The sequence below is a fragment of the Pseudopodoces humilis genome, chromosome 24 (genome assembly GCF_049639895.1).
Source record: "Pseudopodoces humilis isolate 2021_Gansu_Grassland_sample_001 chromosome 24, ASM4963989v1, whole genome shotgun sequence".
NCBI lineage: Eukaryota > Metazoa > Chordata > Aves > Passeriformes > Paridae > Pseudopodoces > Pseudopodoces humilis.
In genome coordinates, this window is record NC_142223.1 from 7,115,135 (window position 1) to 7,133,064 (window position 17,930).

General features: G+C 41.4%; 2 protein-coding genes across 3 annotated transcripts; one reads left to right on the forward strand and one right to left on the reverse strand.

Moving 5' to 3' along the window:
• Positions 1 to 4,202: 4,202 nt before the first annotated feature.
• LZIC (leucine zipper and CTNNBIP1 domain containing) lies at positions 4,203 to 10,799 on the reverse strand. Its single transcript, XM_088066403.1, has 7 exons — positions 10,670 to 10,799; positions 9,811 to 9,952; positions 8,616 to 8,751; positions 8,038 to 8,136; positions 7,371 to 7,466; positions 5,531 to 5,612; positions 4,203 to 4,587 (listed from the first exon to the last, which is right to left on the reverse strand). Exons 2-7 carry the CDS (start codon positions 9,909 to 9,911, stop codon positions 4,529 to 4,531), a joined length of 573 nt encoding a protein of 190 aa, XP_087922529.1. The 5' UTR covers positions 9,912 to 9,952; positions 10,670 to 10,799; the 3' UTR covers positions 4,203 to 4,528.
• NMNAT1 (nicotinamide nucleotide adenylyltransferase 1) lies at positions 10,780 to 17,905 on the forward strand. Of its 2 annotated transcripts, XM_088066401.1 has the most exons (6): positions 10,781 to 10,915; positions 11,300 to 11,435; positions 13,063 to 13,240; positions 13,701 to 13,884; positions 14,052 to 14,197; positions 14,559 to 17,905. In XM_088066401.1, exons 3-6 carry the CDS (start codon positions 13,117 to 13,119, stop codon positions 14,975 to 14,977), a joined length of 873 nt encoding a protein of 290 aa, XP_087922527.1. In that variant the 5' UTR covers positions 10,781 to 10,915; positions 11,300 to 11,435; positions 13,063 to 13,116; the 3' UTR covers positions 14,978 to 17,905. The 2 variants fall into 2 exon arrangements, with proteins under 2 accessions (XP_005530548.1, XP_087922527.1); XM_005530491.3 differs by lacking the exon at positions 11,300 to 11,435 and having other exon boundaries at positions 10,780 to 10,915.
• The last annotated feature ends 25 nt before the right edge of the window (positions 17,906 to 17,930 follow it).

Below are 17,930 nucleotides of genomic sequence, written 5' to 3' on the forward strand. Positions count from 1 at the left end.
TGAAGAAGAGTAAAACCCCAGTGAACACGGAGAGGAATTAATCAGAACTAAAAACCAAGGAAGACAGACGCCACCAAAGGCTCTTCACCCTGCTCCATCACTCATCTGCATTATGGTTTCCCATTAGGTTAACAGTAACCCTGCTTCCTTACAGGGTGCATTGGTGAGGCCAGCAAGGTAAGCACAAAATTCCTGGAGATGAAAATGCTTTGTGTACCAATTGTTATTTAGTAAAATGCATCTGTTTTTCACTCGGTATTTAACTTAATTGCATAAAGATAGTCACAGTAATGAAATAGGTGGCACTTCCTGTAACAGCTTGATACTTAATGACATCAAAGCCCGATGCCACTGAAATCCAAACCCCACTGCCAGCTAATGAAGGGCTTAACATGAAAGCCTCTGCAAAGAGCAAACCCAAGCCGCTGACAGGAACAGGAATGGTGCAAATGTGCTGGGATCTGAGATCACTGGCACATACCCACAGCACAGCAGGCAGTAATGATTATTAATTATTTAAGAAAAGAACATAAGAGCTCCAGCATAAGCTGAAAAAAATATGCAGAAGCATTGCTCTGGGATCCTCCAGTTGGATTACTGTTAATTAGCACAGTACATGAGTCTGAGGGAATGATCTAAAAACATCTTATGCTAGTGGGAGCATATAATTAAGCCATCATTTGCATCCTTGCAATAGTATGAATTTCCTTACTGATAACATCACGGGCACAACACCATTTTATGACTAAGTACTGTCTAGCTCTCCTAATTCAGCTGGCTGACTGTACAGCAGTGCAATGCAATCATACTGATCATCAGTTTAACATCCTGCATTTCTTTAGAAAGGGTTTTAGCAGAGAGAGATACCACAAGGCTTCCTTTAGCCTAGGAGAATTTTACATTTATTTTCTTAAAACTGAACTCCTGCCCCACCTTAGTTTATTCCCTGCAAGCTTACCGAGATGTTTAGCTATCAAGCAAGGTAACATCTTGCCATCAGTCACTTCTATCATCATAAGACATGACGGATGCTCAAGAGGCCTCTCAACTATGCTAGTTCTGCAAGAGATAGAGCAAAATATTGTTCATGTCTCATGGGAATGCACAGAGCCTCCCAAAACAAGCAGAACGTAGAACTGCACTCGATCAAATCCGCTACCTTCTAATCATCAAACCAATCATCACACTGCTTGACCTAACCCTCAGCAAGGGAATGTTACAAATTTAATTATCTAAAGGTTAAGTCTAACGTTTTTACAAGTATTATATAAAAACTTGATATTATTTTACAGAAATCTATCAGATTAAATGGATTTTTCTTTTCAATAGCTTCTAATCTCTTGTTTAATGAGGCTGCTGTTTATTCTAGTAAGCCAAAACTTCATGAACCTTTTCCTCCGAATCCCTACTTGACTTAGAAAAATTCTCTCAATTTACCCTGTCCTTCCTGATCTCTAATTCTTTCTTAATCAGCTCTGAAATTCATTTAGGATTCCTTCACAGCACAGCTGCTTCCACCCTCCAACTCCCTCTGTACTTGTTGGCATCCCCCTCTCATTAAGGGCTTCCAGCAGCATCTGCACACACAATCCCTGCTTTCATTATCCATCATTCTACCACTCACAACAATAATGAAAACTCTTTCTCTCCAAGATGTGTGTAGTACCCAATGAAGGACGTGTTTTTAGTTTGGAATCTCTTTTTCTTTTGTTAATCTTTTATGTCAGTCTGATAATTCAAATCCATCAAAATCATGCATCAATCCCATTTCAGCCACTAATGATACAGTCTGAACTGCCTGGCCATAGGGTGTCATTAACATGGAGCTCTCTATCAAAATGAATTTGAATTTTACAGGAAAAGTAGCATGAGAATCTAAGGGATCTCTTAAGAAATCTTGTATTTTTTTCTTCAACACAAAGATAACTTGCTACTTTTCCATTCAAGATCAAAGAAGGGAAATAACACAAGGAGACAAAGATAGAAGAAAGAGAGACAGAATATTTGAAGCTTCATTTTTCTAACACCTTTTCCTTCAGATCAGTACAATCACTGAATTCGCTCTATAGAGAAAGAAGATTAAAAAAAGGAGGCCAAAAAAGGACTCTGGGAACTTTGCTGATGTGTTTAAAGCTACTGTACTTCACAATTCTTATTTCAGAAATAAAATGATAAACAAAAAACAAAGCACTTTTAATCTTCAAAGCAATGTATGATCAATAACAACTTCACAGCACTCAATATTTAAGGATCATAATCTGTATTTTATATTTAGGAAAGAAAGATGTGTACAGAATGAGTGATCTGCCCGGGTCCACCACTGAACTGGGGATGGAACTCATGCATCACAAGCTTGTTTGTTAAACACAAACCCATGTTTTCATTTAGCAGTTCTTTTGTTATCAGTTTTTATTTGAGGAAATCATTATTAAAATAAATAGATTATGGACTTTTTTTTCCAGCCCCTGCAGAAACATTTGAGATGGTGGTGGAGGTACATCCCAGGATTATTTACCAAAATATTTAGCACAACACACCAATTAACTTACTATGCCCGAAAGCAATCTAACTATTTCAAGAGGTTACTTAATTACCTGTGAGGGTCAACACCAACAGCTTCACATCAGCAGCAGCTTCCTTGTTAAATCACATTTATGGTCAGGGAATTCTGCAGGACACAGCCAGTCTCTGGGCAGAGCTCAGATTTCTGACCCTTCACAGCTTCTGGGAAGAGAAGTCTGACCTGACACACTGAACCTTGCAGTACTGGTCACTGATCTCAGTCTCATCTTTTTTCTGCCCATCTAAACCACCAGAGATCCTTCCAAGAGCAGAAGCAGCACAACACTGGAAAGATGTTCAGTCAAGGTTCAATTTAATTGGAATGTTACAACTGCCCGCAGTATAGAAATTTCCAAAAATCCTGAAATATTTACAAACCAATTAAAAAAAGTTTCTCCTGGAAACTTACACCTCTCAAATTACAAGGAAAAAGATTTCCATGTCATTGTACTGTAAACTTTTTGTGAGTGCTGAGATTTAATTTACATAATAATGCTGCAAGCAGGCTGGGGGTGTATAGGGAGAGAGTTCCTTAGCACCAGTAATGAGCAGAAAGGAAAAGAAGGCAGCTCCAGTCCCCACAGACTGTTTTGTTTCCCATAATTTCAGAGTCTAATAATGCCTTTTAATAAGCTGCTTTCAGCTATGAAGCTGCAATCAGCCTTTGTCAGAGAGCACAATGCTGTCCCAGACAGGAGAATAGTTCTGCTGGAATGGACAAAAGACCCCTCCTCAATAAAGGCCTTTTAAGAACAGGAAGAGAAGTTCTACCAGTGAGAAACAGATTATGCTGTCTACACTATGTATCCTTTCATTTATTAAATGCTAGATGTCAAAAGTGTATCTGTTAAAGCAAAATACAGTCTAGAAACACATTTTCTAGTCTACTCCAGTCCTGGTTTACAATTAGACAAACTTGCTAATTTATAGGGTATTTATGCCCTGTAAGTGCACTCTAAATGACAACTGACCATGTTAATTTTCTGTTTATAACCTATGCTACCCACTTGGTCTCTGAGCTAAAAATTTAACTACATGAGATTTCAAATCCTCCCATGCCAAGTTTATTCAGGATCCAGTGGAGGCACAGGTCCTTTTCTGTCCGTAGCACCACCACTGAGACCGAGCAACACTTGCACTGATCACATAATGGGAGCTTTTCCCCCCTTTGTAAAACTTGTTTCTACTTGCAAGCTATTTCATGCCCCCTCTGAAACAACAGCAGCAACATGTAGTTACACACCAGAGCTGAAGGAAGAGCCACAGAAAGAGCATCTCATTGCTGTGTCCTATCAATTCCCTGTCCTTTCAATACACAAGGTTAAATGACTCCAGAAGCCTCCCCACAGGGCTGCCATTGTCCTCACCCAGGGCTGGCACACAAAGTGCCCATTCATGTACATGGCAAACAAGCAGCCAAGGGCCAGTCATCAGCATCCAGGCTCATTTTGGGTCTTCTGCAAACAGTTTGTAGAAAGATGGCATTTCAATACACTACATCCAATTTCCAAAGCTTCAATGCTTTCCTAGCACAAACTACTTACTTAGGGAGTCCAGACAAAAATTAAGACAATGTGAAGAATCACCCCCAAAAAATCGTCAGGACCACTTCTTAAAAAGATCTGCTTGCTACAACCACATGCAAAAAGATTAAGTTTTAATAGTTAGAGAAATGCACATTCAGAAAAGTTCAAAACAGCTGACTCTTTCCAAAGACAGTCACACCATGCGTTTGTTTTAGAGTTCCACTTAGTGTTCAGCCTCAGAGCTTGTATTACTTAAAGGGCACGGACACCAAGGTTCCAAAGTGCACTTAAGGCTGTTTACTTCGTATCTTCTGGTTAAGGACCCTTGGGGTTTTTGTTTTGCTTTGTTTTTTCGACATGTTAGAAATAGAAAAACCAAACACAGTATGACCAAAATCCAATGCTGCTGATAACTGGAGACACAAGCCTCACGAACCTCTTCATTGTTTTGCCTTTTCTACTTCAACACTTGCAAGAGCAAAGACTTTGTCTCCTGATCCTGAGGGGGAAAAAGCATTTTCAGTAAGTATTAGTGGAAATTGTGAATTACCTTATTCAATTTAAATTTAAATCAAGCAAAACATTTGAGATCCAAAGAAATCAAACCTACAGTGTGAAAACTATAACACTTGAGCCAATTAAAAAAAAAACCAAACCACACAGGCTTGCCAGGTCTAGAGGAGCTGTGTCCTGCTGGCCTGGCTGGGATGGAGCTCCCTTTCCCCCAGCTTCCCTTGAAGAGCTGTGATTTGTGTTTGTAGCTGGAATGGTGTTGGTAACACCCCCACTCACACAGAACTACTACCAACATCCCCTCTTGAACGAGAGGGTTCTCACCTTGCTTACCCTTGCAGGGAGAGCAGAGCTGAAAGGTAGGGGACCCAGACAGTTTATTTGTACCCTGAGCTAGTCTGGCACGTTCCTGCCATTCATAGCTCTTTCATCCCAGTTTTAACTACTGCTACAATGAACTGTCGTGCTTATTTAATGCCTTTTGTAACTGAACTCTTGATCTTGTTGACGCAATCAGAGGTATGACAATCACGGCAGGAAGAGTACTTTAAAGCTGTATTTTGACAATGTGGCAATAACTGCCAAATTCTCTACATCAAGCAGAGGAAAAGGTTCTCCTGAAGAGAGTCTTTAATGCAAAAAAGATCTGTGTTTAATTCTAAGAGCAGCATCCCTGCTTGAGACACAAACCTTCAACATGATGGGCACTCTTGGCATTTTGTGGATGTTTTGCATTGGATTTATTTGCTGTTACTTTTTCCTCATGATAGTGTATCAGAGTTGCATTGTTAATAAAACATATATTAACATTTAATGGCATGAATCTCTTGTTCATATTTCCTCTTTCATAGGGGAACCAGATATACTTCTATGAATCAGTGTTCAATGGAAACGCAAAGGAATCAGAAGTTATGAGAATAAAAACTTACCAAGGTCAGTGGAGACTCTCTCAAACTGGCTCAGGGCTGTACCAGCATTTGTTGACAAGAACATCTCATCATCACCAGTGAGCTATATCAAAAAATGCCACAACTGTGAAGCTGATACCTTAACTGTGCATATTCCCACCATCTACTTGTGCATCTACATGAGCTAGAACAGGTTTGTCCATCTGCAGCTTTTAAGTGGCAGTGTTATGTACCATACTGAAACCTAAAACAAAAGCACAAGGTACTTCCCCTAGCACTGAGTTTCCCCTCACTGGCTCCTGTCAGCCCAGGCAGGACAGCATGTGCAGTGTCAGACATGCCTGCACATGCAAGTTTCAAGTTGATTCCCAGTGATCGTTTTTTATTAAAAGGTCACAGTGTACCTGTGTACCTGAACTATGCCAAGGTGTCAATAACTTTTTTTGTCACATGGTCAGTACAGTAATGAACTAAGATTGAAGCTTCCTATCACCCACTGAGAAAAGCAAAAAAAAAAAAGTCACTGCCAGCTTTGACCACGTTAAGAGCCAATGACCTAGAAACGCTTCTCTTCCTTTAAAGTGACATTTCTCCATGTATATTTTACTTTTACGTATGTGCTCTGATGCCTTGTGACAGATGCCCATAAAATATTTACACTAATGAAGCAGTAACCTACATTTGGAAGGTTCAGACACTCTAAGTTAAAAGTCACTCATTTAATTAGCCTCAGATACACATCTTTATTACAGCAAAGCATGTGTGTTAAGTTCTTCACAGTGTTTGCGTCAGTTTATTTATTAGAAATATAAAAATCAGGTACAGACATTCAGGATGATGCTGGAATGAAGGAAAACATTACTTACCTGCCTTTGCTGACTTTGTAAGGAAGCATACAGCTACTCAGCATTTTGCTATGGTATGCAGACAAACATGCAATATTTGCTGTCATTGCTCACATCCAGAACAGATGTGAGACTACTGTCCTAGCAAGCCCTCTGTGCAGCAGGCTACTGATCATTTTAAAAGATTAAGAGGATAGGTCAGAGTGTGGTGAACTGGCTTGATGTTGTGGTCCAAGGAACTCATTCCAAGAGGATTAGATAGCTTCATGTATTCAGTTCACAATCTTAACTAACCTTTACATACTTACAAAACATTTTTTTGCTCTGACAGTCAAGCAATAAAATATTGTGAAGGAAAGCCTTTGCTTTGGAAACTACTTGCAGCTTCTTTAAGAGCTGCACTTGATCTTTTCCATTCCATTCCTTCATTTCCTAAAAGAGGTTTAAGTACAAAGATACACAGCAACCCATTTTCCTCATACACCATCCACAAAGAGAAGTGATTTCCTCCCTCTGGTGGCAAACCCAGGGCTTTTCCTGCCACTGATGGATCACTGGGGCAACAATGAATTTATCACCCATCTCTCCAATTTCTTCCTCTCATACCCAGGGGTAGGCATAATCAGCACTATAAAAGTGAAGCTGGATACATGTGAGAGGTCTTGAGTAGTCCCTGATGAATTGGTGGTAGTTGGCCAGTGAAAGACTTGTAGCTTTTATAAATACAATCACCTTGTACCAGCTTGTCCTGGTTTGGGGTGTGTGATTCATGCATACAGCCCACGAAAGGAAGTATTTAAAAGTAGAAACAGCCTTATAGAAAGGTACCAAACTATTTGATACACATTCAGCTTCAGAAAGTTTGGCATTCAAATGGAAGAACATTTATGTTATATAATAGCAACTTGCATTTTATTGTATGCTTATAAAATTGTAATTCCTTATTTTAATTATTTCTTATTCCTCCTAAATAGGTGGAAAACTCTATTCACCTGACTATCATAACAACCCCTTACCTTCTCACCAAGCTTTCTGAGGGCAGTCAGGATTTCCAGTTTCTGTTGGGTGTACAGGTCTCGTGGCAACTTCCCAACCATAAAGTCTCTGTCCATCTGCACACCAGGGGGAAAAAAAGTCAAAATATATAAGCTTCCCATTATTCCACCCAAAGGAACAGCATGAGAAATGCAACAGCCTAAAAATATCCTTTTATCCTTGAACCTTTTAAGGTTATCCTAACCTTAACTTACTTGATTTCTCCAAACTTGGATCTCTTTTTATCAAAGAATAATAATAATTAAAAATTATGTAGTCACTCATCACTGGTACATGGAGGAATCACGTTTGATTTCACTTTATCTGGATCTTCATTTTAGATCTCTGAAACATTGAGTGCACTCTCCAGCCCTCAGTACAATCACAGATTTCCTATTTGTAGTTTCCTCAGTTCACTCTGTTAGTCACATTTTTGCTTTGAAGCAGGAAGATAGAAGACAAATCAAGAAATACTCATGGTTGTCCCCATTACCTCAATAAACATTTAAAACTGAACAAATTCTGAAAGAGAACTTCTCCATCTCTTTTGGACTTTATGACCAAGTTTTCCAGCACTTTTCTTGCAATCATTACATACTTGAATCAATCTGCCTCAAACAGCTTTTGCAGTAAAACAGAAGCCTTCACCTCTGCCAGCCTTGTCCTCAATTGTCTTGGCTGCTTCTTTGCAAACATTCTAATCACTTCTGGAGTTTTAAATGCTTGGCTGATGGCTGCTTGTATTGCCTGTAAGGAGAAGAGCAAGAATGACCAGGACTAACAGGAATCACAAACAGCAGGATGAGATTAATGAGGGCTGGAAAGCATCATTAGTATCCTCTGCATCATTTGATACACAGAGTTCATCTTTTTTTTTTCATAACCGTGGATGTGAAATTAAAAAAAAAAAAAAGACCCTTATGAAGGGCTTAAAGAATCCTCTAATTAATGTAACTAGATTGAGAAAGAGCTGTGAAACTTTTCATTACTGTCCAGGTCTTAATTTCCTGCAGTGTTAAGGCTGTAATTCATCAATGTTTTTTTTTCCCTTTTAAAATGAAGACACCTATCCAAGTTTTTTACATATATAAGTGCATGAAATTATAAAAAACCAGTCAGATAGATCAAGATTTCACATAAAAATTATAGTGAATCACGTGTATATATTTGCTGTTTCATCAACTCCAGGCAGAACATGAACTTCTTTAGCAACACATCATCCTTACCAGTTGCATGCCACTGAGCTCATCCACCAAAGTCATATCTCCAGACATAATCTTCTTCAGGGAGTCATTGAACTCACTCAGCTGCTCTAGAGTTTCTTTTTTGGTCTCTTCATACTCATCTGCATCCAGCTCCTCTCTAGTAAGGATCCAAGTAGACACATTAATTCACAGGATTTAACCTGAGACATCCCATGGAGCAAAGGGCATTGGGCCCATATCACAGAGCTTAGTTCTCCCCAGGCAGCACTGAGGATTTTCCATCTCTGCAGACTGCTCTGCTCTGCCTTCTCAGCTCCTCTCCAGCTCATGCATCACTTGGGTTTGCACCCCTTCCAGCCACCTGTGTGGCTGTACAGTCACTGATATTAAAAAAGCCCTAATAATAAACAAGATACCCCACATCTGGAGCAGAATTTAGAAGTATTTTTGGATCTCCGCAAAAAGATGTGGTGAGATTGTCTTGCCTGAAACTCCAGTGAATGAGATTATCTGAGAAGATATCCTATCTCCTCACCCAAAGCCATCCACTTAGGAATAACTGATCCTGCTGTCTAAACATTGCCCAATTCCCAGAACAGCACCACCACCCCTTAGCAGTTCTAATTGTTCTTGAAAAAAGATACATACTGCTTGGACAAGCTAGAACTACAGTCAGAGAAAGCATCTAAACACAGGGTGTTTAAATGCAATTACTAAAACAGATAAAAGCCCACCTTCTTGATAATTCACTGTCTCAAATTGTAACAACCCACAGAAGACTAATACAAAATCACATGAAAAGTTAGACAAACTAGAAAGAAAGCAATGCAAAAACCCCCCAGGCATCCATAATTATAAGACAAACCAAAAGAGCCACAAAAGCTATTTATTCACTGCTATTAAAAAGCCCATAGAAAAACTATGATTTTTGTGAACAGCTGTTAAAATTTTAAAAGTCACATTGAAATATAACATTTCAAAGAAAATACGGAGTATTTATTTGCGTTCTTCTCAGATATATAAAAAAATCTTAATAAAGGCTTTTAAAAGTAATTTTTACTACCTGGCACCAATATCTTAATTTAAAAACAAAAAGCAACAGGAAAACACATAAATAAGCCTCGCCCCTCCAAGATTTTTGAAAGGTACCACTTTCTTCTGCCAACCACTTAAGAAAAATACTACCATATAAGAGAAAAGCAACTATTTTTCTTACCTGCATTCTTCTAGATCTTGAAGTTGCTGCATTAATCTGTCCAACTGCTCCTCCAAGTTTTGTTTTAGTTTACTGGTCTCTGTTGTTCCTCTTGAAGCCATTTTCTGTTTTCACATGAAATTGTTGTTTTTACATGACACTCCTAAGAGAAAGTGCATTTTATTGTATGTATCAACAACTTAAAACGTATTTTAAATGCTCTAAATATTAAAATTATGCAATATCTTGCTGATGGAATGTTTAATCACAACACCCGGAGATCCTTGCAGTGTAAATACAGAAATGCCAAGCTGGGGGTACAGAATTATCTTCATAGCAAGAGGCGGTTCAGCAGGGAACTCCCAACAGCCACAGCACATAAAATCAAACGAGTGTCAAACCAAGTAGCAATTACTGAAATAGAGGCCCCGCTATATGAAACAATATATTCGATTCTTCAACGGCCCCTTGGAACGCCGTTCAGGAGCCAGCCCGGGTGCAGGTGTCTGAGGCAGCACCAGCGGCTGCAGAGAACCAGAGCACTCGAGAGGAGCCCCGCGCTCCCCGGGGATCGTCCCGGGCCGGTCACAGCGCGGGGACCAGCGGGCCGTGCCGGCCTCACAGCGCCCTGAGGGGCCGGTCACAGCGCGGGGACCAGCGGGCCGTGCCGGCCTCACAGCGCCCTGAGGGGCCGCGCCACCGCCGGCGGGCGGCAAGGGAACGCGGGCCTCCCTCCGGACAGGGCTAGCGCAGAGCACCAAGCGGCCTGCGGGGCGGAGAAGGCGGAACTCAGGCGCTACCCGGGGCCCTCCTGCCCGTCCCCAGGCAAGGCTCCGACCCCGCTCTTCCCCTCCGCCCAGCCCGGCCCCGGATCCCTCACCCCTCAGCCGGGCAGGCCGCGTCAGGGCGGGCCCATCCCGCTCCTCCGGTGCCGCTTCCGCCGCGCCCGGGCCAATGAGCGCGAGCGGCCCCGCGGGCCAGGCCGAACGGGGATAGAGCGGGCACAGCGCGGGCACAGCGCCGGGCGTGAGCGGGGATACAGCGGGCACAGCGCCGGGAGCGAGCGGGGACAGAGCGGGCACAGCGCCGGGCGTGAGCCGGGCCGGGGAGCGGGCACAGAGCCGGGGTGAGCGGGGACAGAGCGGGCCCAGTGCCGGGGGTGAGCAGGGATAGAGCGGGCACAGAGCCGGGGGTGAGCGGGGTTAGAGCGGGCACCGAGCCGGGGATAGAGCGGGCACGGAGCCGGGGGAGAGCTGGGATAGAGCGGGCACGGAGCCGGGGGTGAGCGGGGATAGAGCGGGCACGGAGCCGGGGGTGAGCGGGGACAGCGCAGGGGGTGAGCCGCAACCACCGCGGACGGGCGGCGGCGGGAGTGCTCGCCGGGCGGGGACCGGAGCCCCGGGCAGGCCCCCGGGGGCGGATAGCTGCCGGAGGGTGTTACTGAAGCGTCCAGCGACGCCCATGTCGTGCTGGTATTCTGTGTACATACCGATATATAAACATTTGACAGATATTTGCCACTGAAACATAAATGAGATTGAGCAAAGCATCCTTACCTGCTTATCCCCGGAAGGTGACTGGCAGGTTGGGCTCCAGAGCCATCCCAAGATCTGCTGTAGGCATATTTTGATGTATTTTAGTGCAAGGTGAGTTTCTGAGGCAATGATTTCTTGCTTCTGTAAAGTGTAAAATTAGCAGCATGGAAGGGGACATTTGAGTAACTCCCAAAAAGGTTCTCTATATTTACATCTTAAAATTTTCTACTTTTTTTGCACTTTTTTTTTTAAAGCAAAATATCAACCTTTTTCAGTTTTGCATCATGAGTCACTCTGTTGAAAGTTGGATTTGTATATTAGAAAGACAGTCTAATTCCTCGCCTCCCTGTTCCCATAGTAACTCTCCTGGCCGTGCTAGGAGAAGTGAAGGCTGCATTTCAAGTACCACCAGCCCTTCCACCGCTGAGCTACTCTGCAATAATGAAGAATATTTTAAAAGTTTGTGAAACCATTGAAAGCACAGAAAAGTGCTAGCACTTACAAAATATGAAGCGTTGCAAGAGTTCCTTTTATCTGCAGGTTGTTTGATGTTAGGAGAGTCACTGTTAAAGGGTTTGGATGTGGTGGTGTCTCAGCACTGTGGCTGCTGTGAACATCACTCGGCTTCTCTGTAAGGGAAACACAATGTGAGGGTGACCTTGTGGGATTTTTCTAGGTGGTGATGTTGCTGTAGAAACAATATGATTTTTAGAAACATATGGGATTTTTAGTGGCAGAGACAATTCTGTGCTCCTCAGGATGTCCCAGACATCTCACAAACAGCAACAGCCCATTGCAGTTCTCTGTTAGGCCAGATGTGGGAAAACGTTTTGGCAAGCCAGAATATTCTCAGGAAAGAATACAGAAGCAAAAATGTGTGTGAGGTATGAGGAGAAATTAAATGATGAATAGTGAAATTTCCTTATTTTCAGAAATTCTTAAGCATCCTTCTGAAACTGAAGCTCAGTTCGAACAGAGCTATGGTACTTTAGAAAGGGGAAAACCCCCAGTACTTAACTCCAGCTTTTACTAAACTTCTGTAGTTTACAATTCTTTTCTCACCTTTTCCACTGGTACACCTAACACTTGCTGCAACATAAAGCAGACTGGCTTTTCTCATCTTTAGTCCATAGCACTCTCTTCCCACAGATGATGATGATTTATATAAATTATCCCCTTTACATTTTATATTTCAGGAAATGTAAAGAAATCCCAAATGAAGAAGTATTGATGCTGTTCTCCTCCAGAATATAATACAATGTAATATGTGACACAGTCTTGGTTTTATAGCTCATGCTGGAAAGGCTCACTGCAGTTTAGAGTGGCGAGACTAGGAATGGTCACAGGATGTTCTATTTCTCCCTATAAGCACTAGAAGGAAGTTACTTAACAAGGAAGTTCTCTGCCCATGTCTCTTGGCAGTTGATTGGCACTGGCATCTTAGAAAAGGTGAAAAGTTCTAATAAAGTCTGTCCTGCAATCAGGACAGATAATGAATCCACATGAAGTTTAAAAGCATGAGCTCCTTTTCTTCAGGGCGGGCAGTACTCCGTCCTTTGGGCAAACAGCCTCTTTGCACCAATTTCATATTTTAATCACTTGGAAACTGGACAAAGAAGAGTTTTGTCAACAGTCACAGGCCAGGTTGATGGAAATAAAATACAGCATTCAATTTGATCTTGAAATTTTATCTCTTGCTTGTTGGCAGCACAAGTAACAATCACTCTTTCTTATCCAGTTTCTTGTAGTGGCTGGCAGCAGCATTCTCCACTGGGCTCTGTGGCTGTGAGGAATGGCCATGGAAGATCCTGACAGGAAGATTGAAGTGGTACTGCTGGCCTGTGGGTCCTTCAACCCCATCACTAACATGCACCTGAGGCTGTTTGAGCTGGCTAAAGACTACTTCCATGAAACAGGTAGGATGGTAATTTATATCACTTGGAATAGCTTTGATAACCAGACATTTAAACGCTAAGGTTAATATTTTGTGTCTATGAATTCTTGTTTGACAGTGACAGATTTTTGCAATTAGATATTGCTGATTAGATATTGAAGCTGATACGTGTTTATGTCTTATAAACAAATGGCCATGTAGGCCATTATGAGAGAACTCATATGTGTGTTGCTTATTACTGATTTTAATGAGCTAAAGCACAGGATTTATAGTTTATAGAAATACATCTTTCTAACGTATCTTACTCTTTCATTGTGCTGCCCTGACATTGCAGAAGTGTCCTGTGTTTTTCCACAGGGCTGGCTATCAGCTGCCATTGCACTGGATAATGGTTATGTCACAGGTTAAATACAATGCACAGGAAGTAACATCTGCTCAACCACTTCTCGTGTTCTTCTTGTGTTATGTGTTTTTTTCCACAGGAAAATACAAAGTAATCAAAGGCATCATTTCACCAGTGGGTGATGCATATAAGAAGAAAGGTCTGATCAGTGCGAATCACCGAGTGACAATGGCAAAACTGGCTACAGAAAACTCAGATTGGGTGGAAGTTGATGACTGGGAAAGCTGCCAGAACGAGTGGTTGGAAACACTAAAGGTTTTAAGGTACTCTTCAGCCAACCTCTAAAATGTCTCATGATCTGATAGAAGGATTAGGAATGGTGTTAACTCTAACAAGTTGGAATAATTGCAGAGATAGGTTCTTTGATAGGCCATCCTATCCCAATTTTTTCCTGCATCTTTAAAATACCTAAAATACATCTATTTTGCAGGTATCATCATCAAAAGCTTTTATCTGCTGATGTCACTAATAGTCTGCAGGATGCTGTACCCATAACAAAGCTGGGACGGAAAAGAAGACAGGAACCAAATAGGCATGAGCCCATTAAAAAGAAAAATCAGAGTCCGGTTGTAAAAAGTTAAGTCTGTTTGCAAATTAAATGGTTAATGATCCTTATTATTTCAAGAGAATTGCACTGATAAGTAACTTTTATGGTAGCTCTTGGTTCTGATGTTGCTCAGTAACTTTATTCCCTTAGATCCCACAGCATAAGGCATTAGATCCCTTTAATAAAGTGACTCCCATAACCTTTATTCAGAAAAACCCTGTGTTATGGCTGCTAATTATAATTTATATACTCTGAATCTTTTCTTTTAAATTTCATTCCATTGTCTCATCTTAACCAAAGATGCAGAGAGAGAGACAAGAAATTAAAGGTCCCTGTCAAGTTTGCTAAAATCTACCAAAACCCTATTTCTCATGTAATTTTCTCTTTAAGGTGTCCCACAGGTTAAACTGCTTTGTGGAAGTGACATGCTGGAATCTTTTGGGATCCCCAATCTGTGGAAGTTGGAGGACATCACTGAAATAGTGGAAAAACACGGCCTTGTGTGTATCAATAGGGCAGGAAACAATGCTCAGAAGTTCATCTATGAATCTGATATTTTGTGGAGACATAAGAATAACATTCACCTCGTGGAAGAATGGATTACAAATGATATTTCCTCCACCAAGATCCGGAGAGCCCTGCGGAGGGGCCAGAGCATTCGTTACCTGGTGCCGGACGTGGTTCGGGCGTACATCGAGAAGAACAGGCTGTACAGCCCGGAGAGCGAGGACAGGAATGCTGGGGTAGTCCTGGCTCCCTTACAGAAACATGCCAGTGACCCCAGGAGCTCACAGGCACTGAACAACTGACTGACTGACTGACTGCTGTGAAAAAGACTACATTTCAGTACAGGAAAGTGTGTTTCCTGGGGGTTGGCTGGGGGGTTTTCTGAGGTATATAGTGGCCTAATTCTGTACAGCTGAGTTAGTAATGAAGTTTGGTACACTCAGTGATTGGAGCTACACAACCTTCTTCAAGTCCAGTAATAAGATTTTCACAATTTTAATGTTTTGTCCCAGTGCACTGAAGTGAGTATAAGAATTCACATTGGTACATGAAAACTGCCAATGTATAAGCAAAACAAATGCAAATGTTCTGATTAGTTTTAGCTCAAATTGCTCTACTATTTATAAAACAATAACACAAGTATTTTTAATAATTTACAGTGTCTTAAAGTTACCTGGTTTCAAGATGTACCATTTACTCAGAGTAAATCCATGTAAATTTTTTTTTAAATTGTCAACATGTGGTTCACCTCAAAATAAAAATGTAGCTCTATCCTGGAAGCAAAGAATTTCCTGGCTGAGGTGGTGCTGGGTATAGCACACTTTCAGCTGCTTACCTTTGAGATATGCAGCTGCTTGTTTGCTGTCATGCAGTTTGCTTCCAGAAATGTCTTGTACTTTCCTTTTCCGTTCATGTTTCCAGGGCTGTAATATTAAGCTCAGTATTGTTTCTGATGGATGGACAAACCTACCTCAGGAACCGGCTTAAAGCCATTGATTTTATAGATAGAAATTAATAATAGTGTCATTGCACTGATTCTCATACACTTGTCCCTTTATTACAAATAATACATTTATTTCAAATAATAAAGTATCTTTTACTTTTGAGCCATAAGTAGAATATAATTATATATAGCCAGAATTGTATTCTGTTACTAGAGAGAAAATGGTAGGATCAATTACAATCGATACTGATCGTAAGTGAAATATTTTTCTTTGCTAGAAACCTGGTTTTGAATCTAACAGTGTATTGTCTATATAATGTGAACATAAACTAGAGAAGCACCGTGACTGTTGTGGTGGTAGAATCCTACCTCCCTTTAGTTGCCATTGTCTCATTTTTGTTTGGAATACGTGCCTCATTAAGAATGCCAAGGTTTGCAAGCCACTTTCCCATGGATCAACAGCTCTTTCATGGGATCTCCACAAGATCACAGTCACGTTTTTCAGATCAGCAAGCCCAGCTGAGTGTGAGACTCTCCAGGCAGGCAGCCAAGATGCTGCTGGGCAAGGCTAGAAGCAGGGACATGTTCCACAGTCGTGACTGACTGCTGGGTGTGGACACTTGGTTTTACTGGGGGGATCCAGGAACCTGCCTGTTACAGCACTAGAAGTAATTGCACACTGGCTATCTCCTGTTCCGGTCAGATAAAAACACCAGCACCACAATCAGTGCTGGGGCTGTTCAAGGATGTCAGACAGGGAAAACTTTCAGGAGTGGACTCTTGTCAGACCATAAAGAGAACACGGAGCCCTTTCACCACACGTGTCATTTAGACTCAAAGTATTTTATAAATGCTGCAGCAGCAGCAAGACCCACTTGATCTGCTTCTGTAATTAGGCTACATCCCTAAGAGAATGTGTTAAATATTCAGTGCTTCACAGCAACTAGGGTGGGAATGGAAAAAAGTATTTCCACAAAAATAAAATGAGAAATTTGAAGGGAGAAAGAAATGAATCATCATAGGATGGCCAGAGCAATAGGCAGTTCTTAGCAGCTCTGTTGGCAATTCTGCAGCTGTGGCTTGAAACAGTAACCCTGGTGCCCTTTAGAGGTCTTTGTATGAGATTTAAGTACAGATTTACAGAAAGACCACACCCCAGACTATCTGCAAAATTTAAATTAAAGTGTTATATCTGCACTTTGACACAGGACTTACCAAGTACTGACTTCTCTTTTCTTGCCAGAGTCAGTAGTATTGCAGCAGTGCTTTACTAGCATAACCTCAGAACAGCAAATTGTGGGTGAAATGTTACTATTTGAGTGGAGAGGAAACAGTCATTTTCACTTCTCAGTGCCATTTCTGGTTTAGTGTAAGTTAGAGAACAATATCCAGCTGCAAACAGGAAAGAAGCTTTGACGTCCTGAGTTCCTACTCGCATGATTCTGTGAGTCATATGGATCAAACTGCCAGCTCCAAAAATGGAGCTAAACTTTGGGGAAACTTCTCTGCAAAATATTATTCTTATTCAGCCTAACACTAGTCAGTGAATAAATAAATGTAGTAGGTACAGGTATGTTTCCTCACCTCTAAATCCTTTATTTCCTCACTTACAAATTCCCGAAGTCCTTTCTCTTCCAAGTCAAGCATTTTTTATTCACTTTTCAAAACATATTGCTGGGTCATCAGGGATTTCTGTCACTTCTTTGCTGAAGGTGAAGTCCAACACTGAAGCTTATCTGCTGCATCATGTGCTCCTTTTGTTCTGCCAGAACTACACACTGTGTAGCATCTAATAAAGCGTCAGTGGGAACAGCTCCTGTATCAGCTCTGCTTTATGTGTCAAGAACAGAAAGCAAAGGCAGGAGCTACGTCTCCTATATACACAAGATCACTATTTGAATTCTGTTTACCATTCACTCCAGACATAAACCAACATAATTCTTATCTCTGTGCCATAGGTATTGCTTTAAATTTTGTTGATATAATGCAATCCACAGTTAAGAGTCAATCCATGTCTGTTCAAGTACAGCATGTCTTTACAGGAGTACATCACCTTTTCAACAAATATCTGGATTTCAGATCATAAAGCCCCAGATCTAATAAACTTGCAGGAAATCTTAGTAATGACAAAATCAGTCCCTTAAAGTATACAAGATGGAAATGGTTTAAACCATGTTTTGGCTTGCATTGTGGCTCTTGGGCTATTAACGTTTGCTCCACACAAAGATTTCAGATACAGTGAACTTTTCCCTCCAGCACAGCTGAGGCCATTCTACAATACCCTCTCACCCACTGCCTCAGCAGTAGCACCC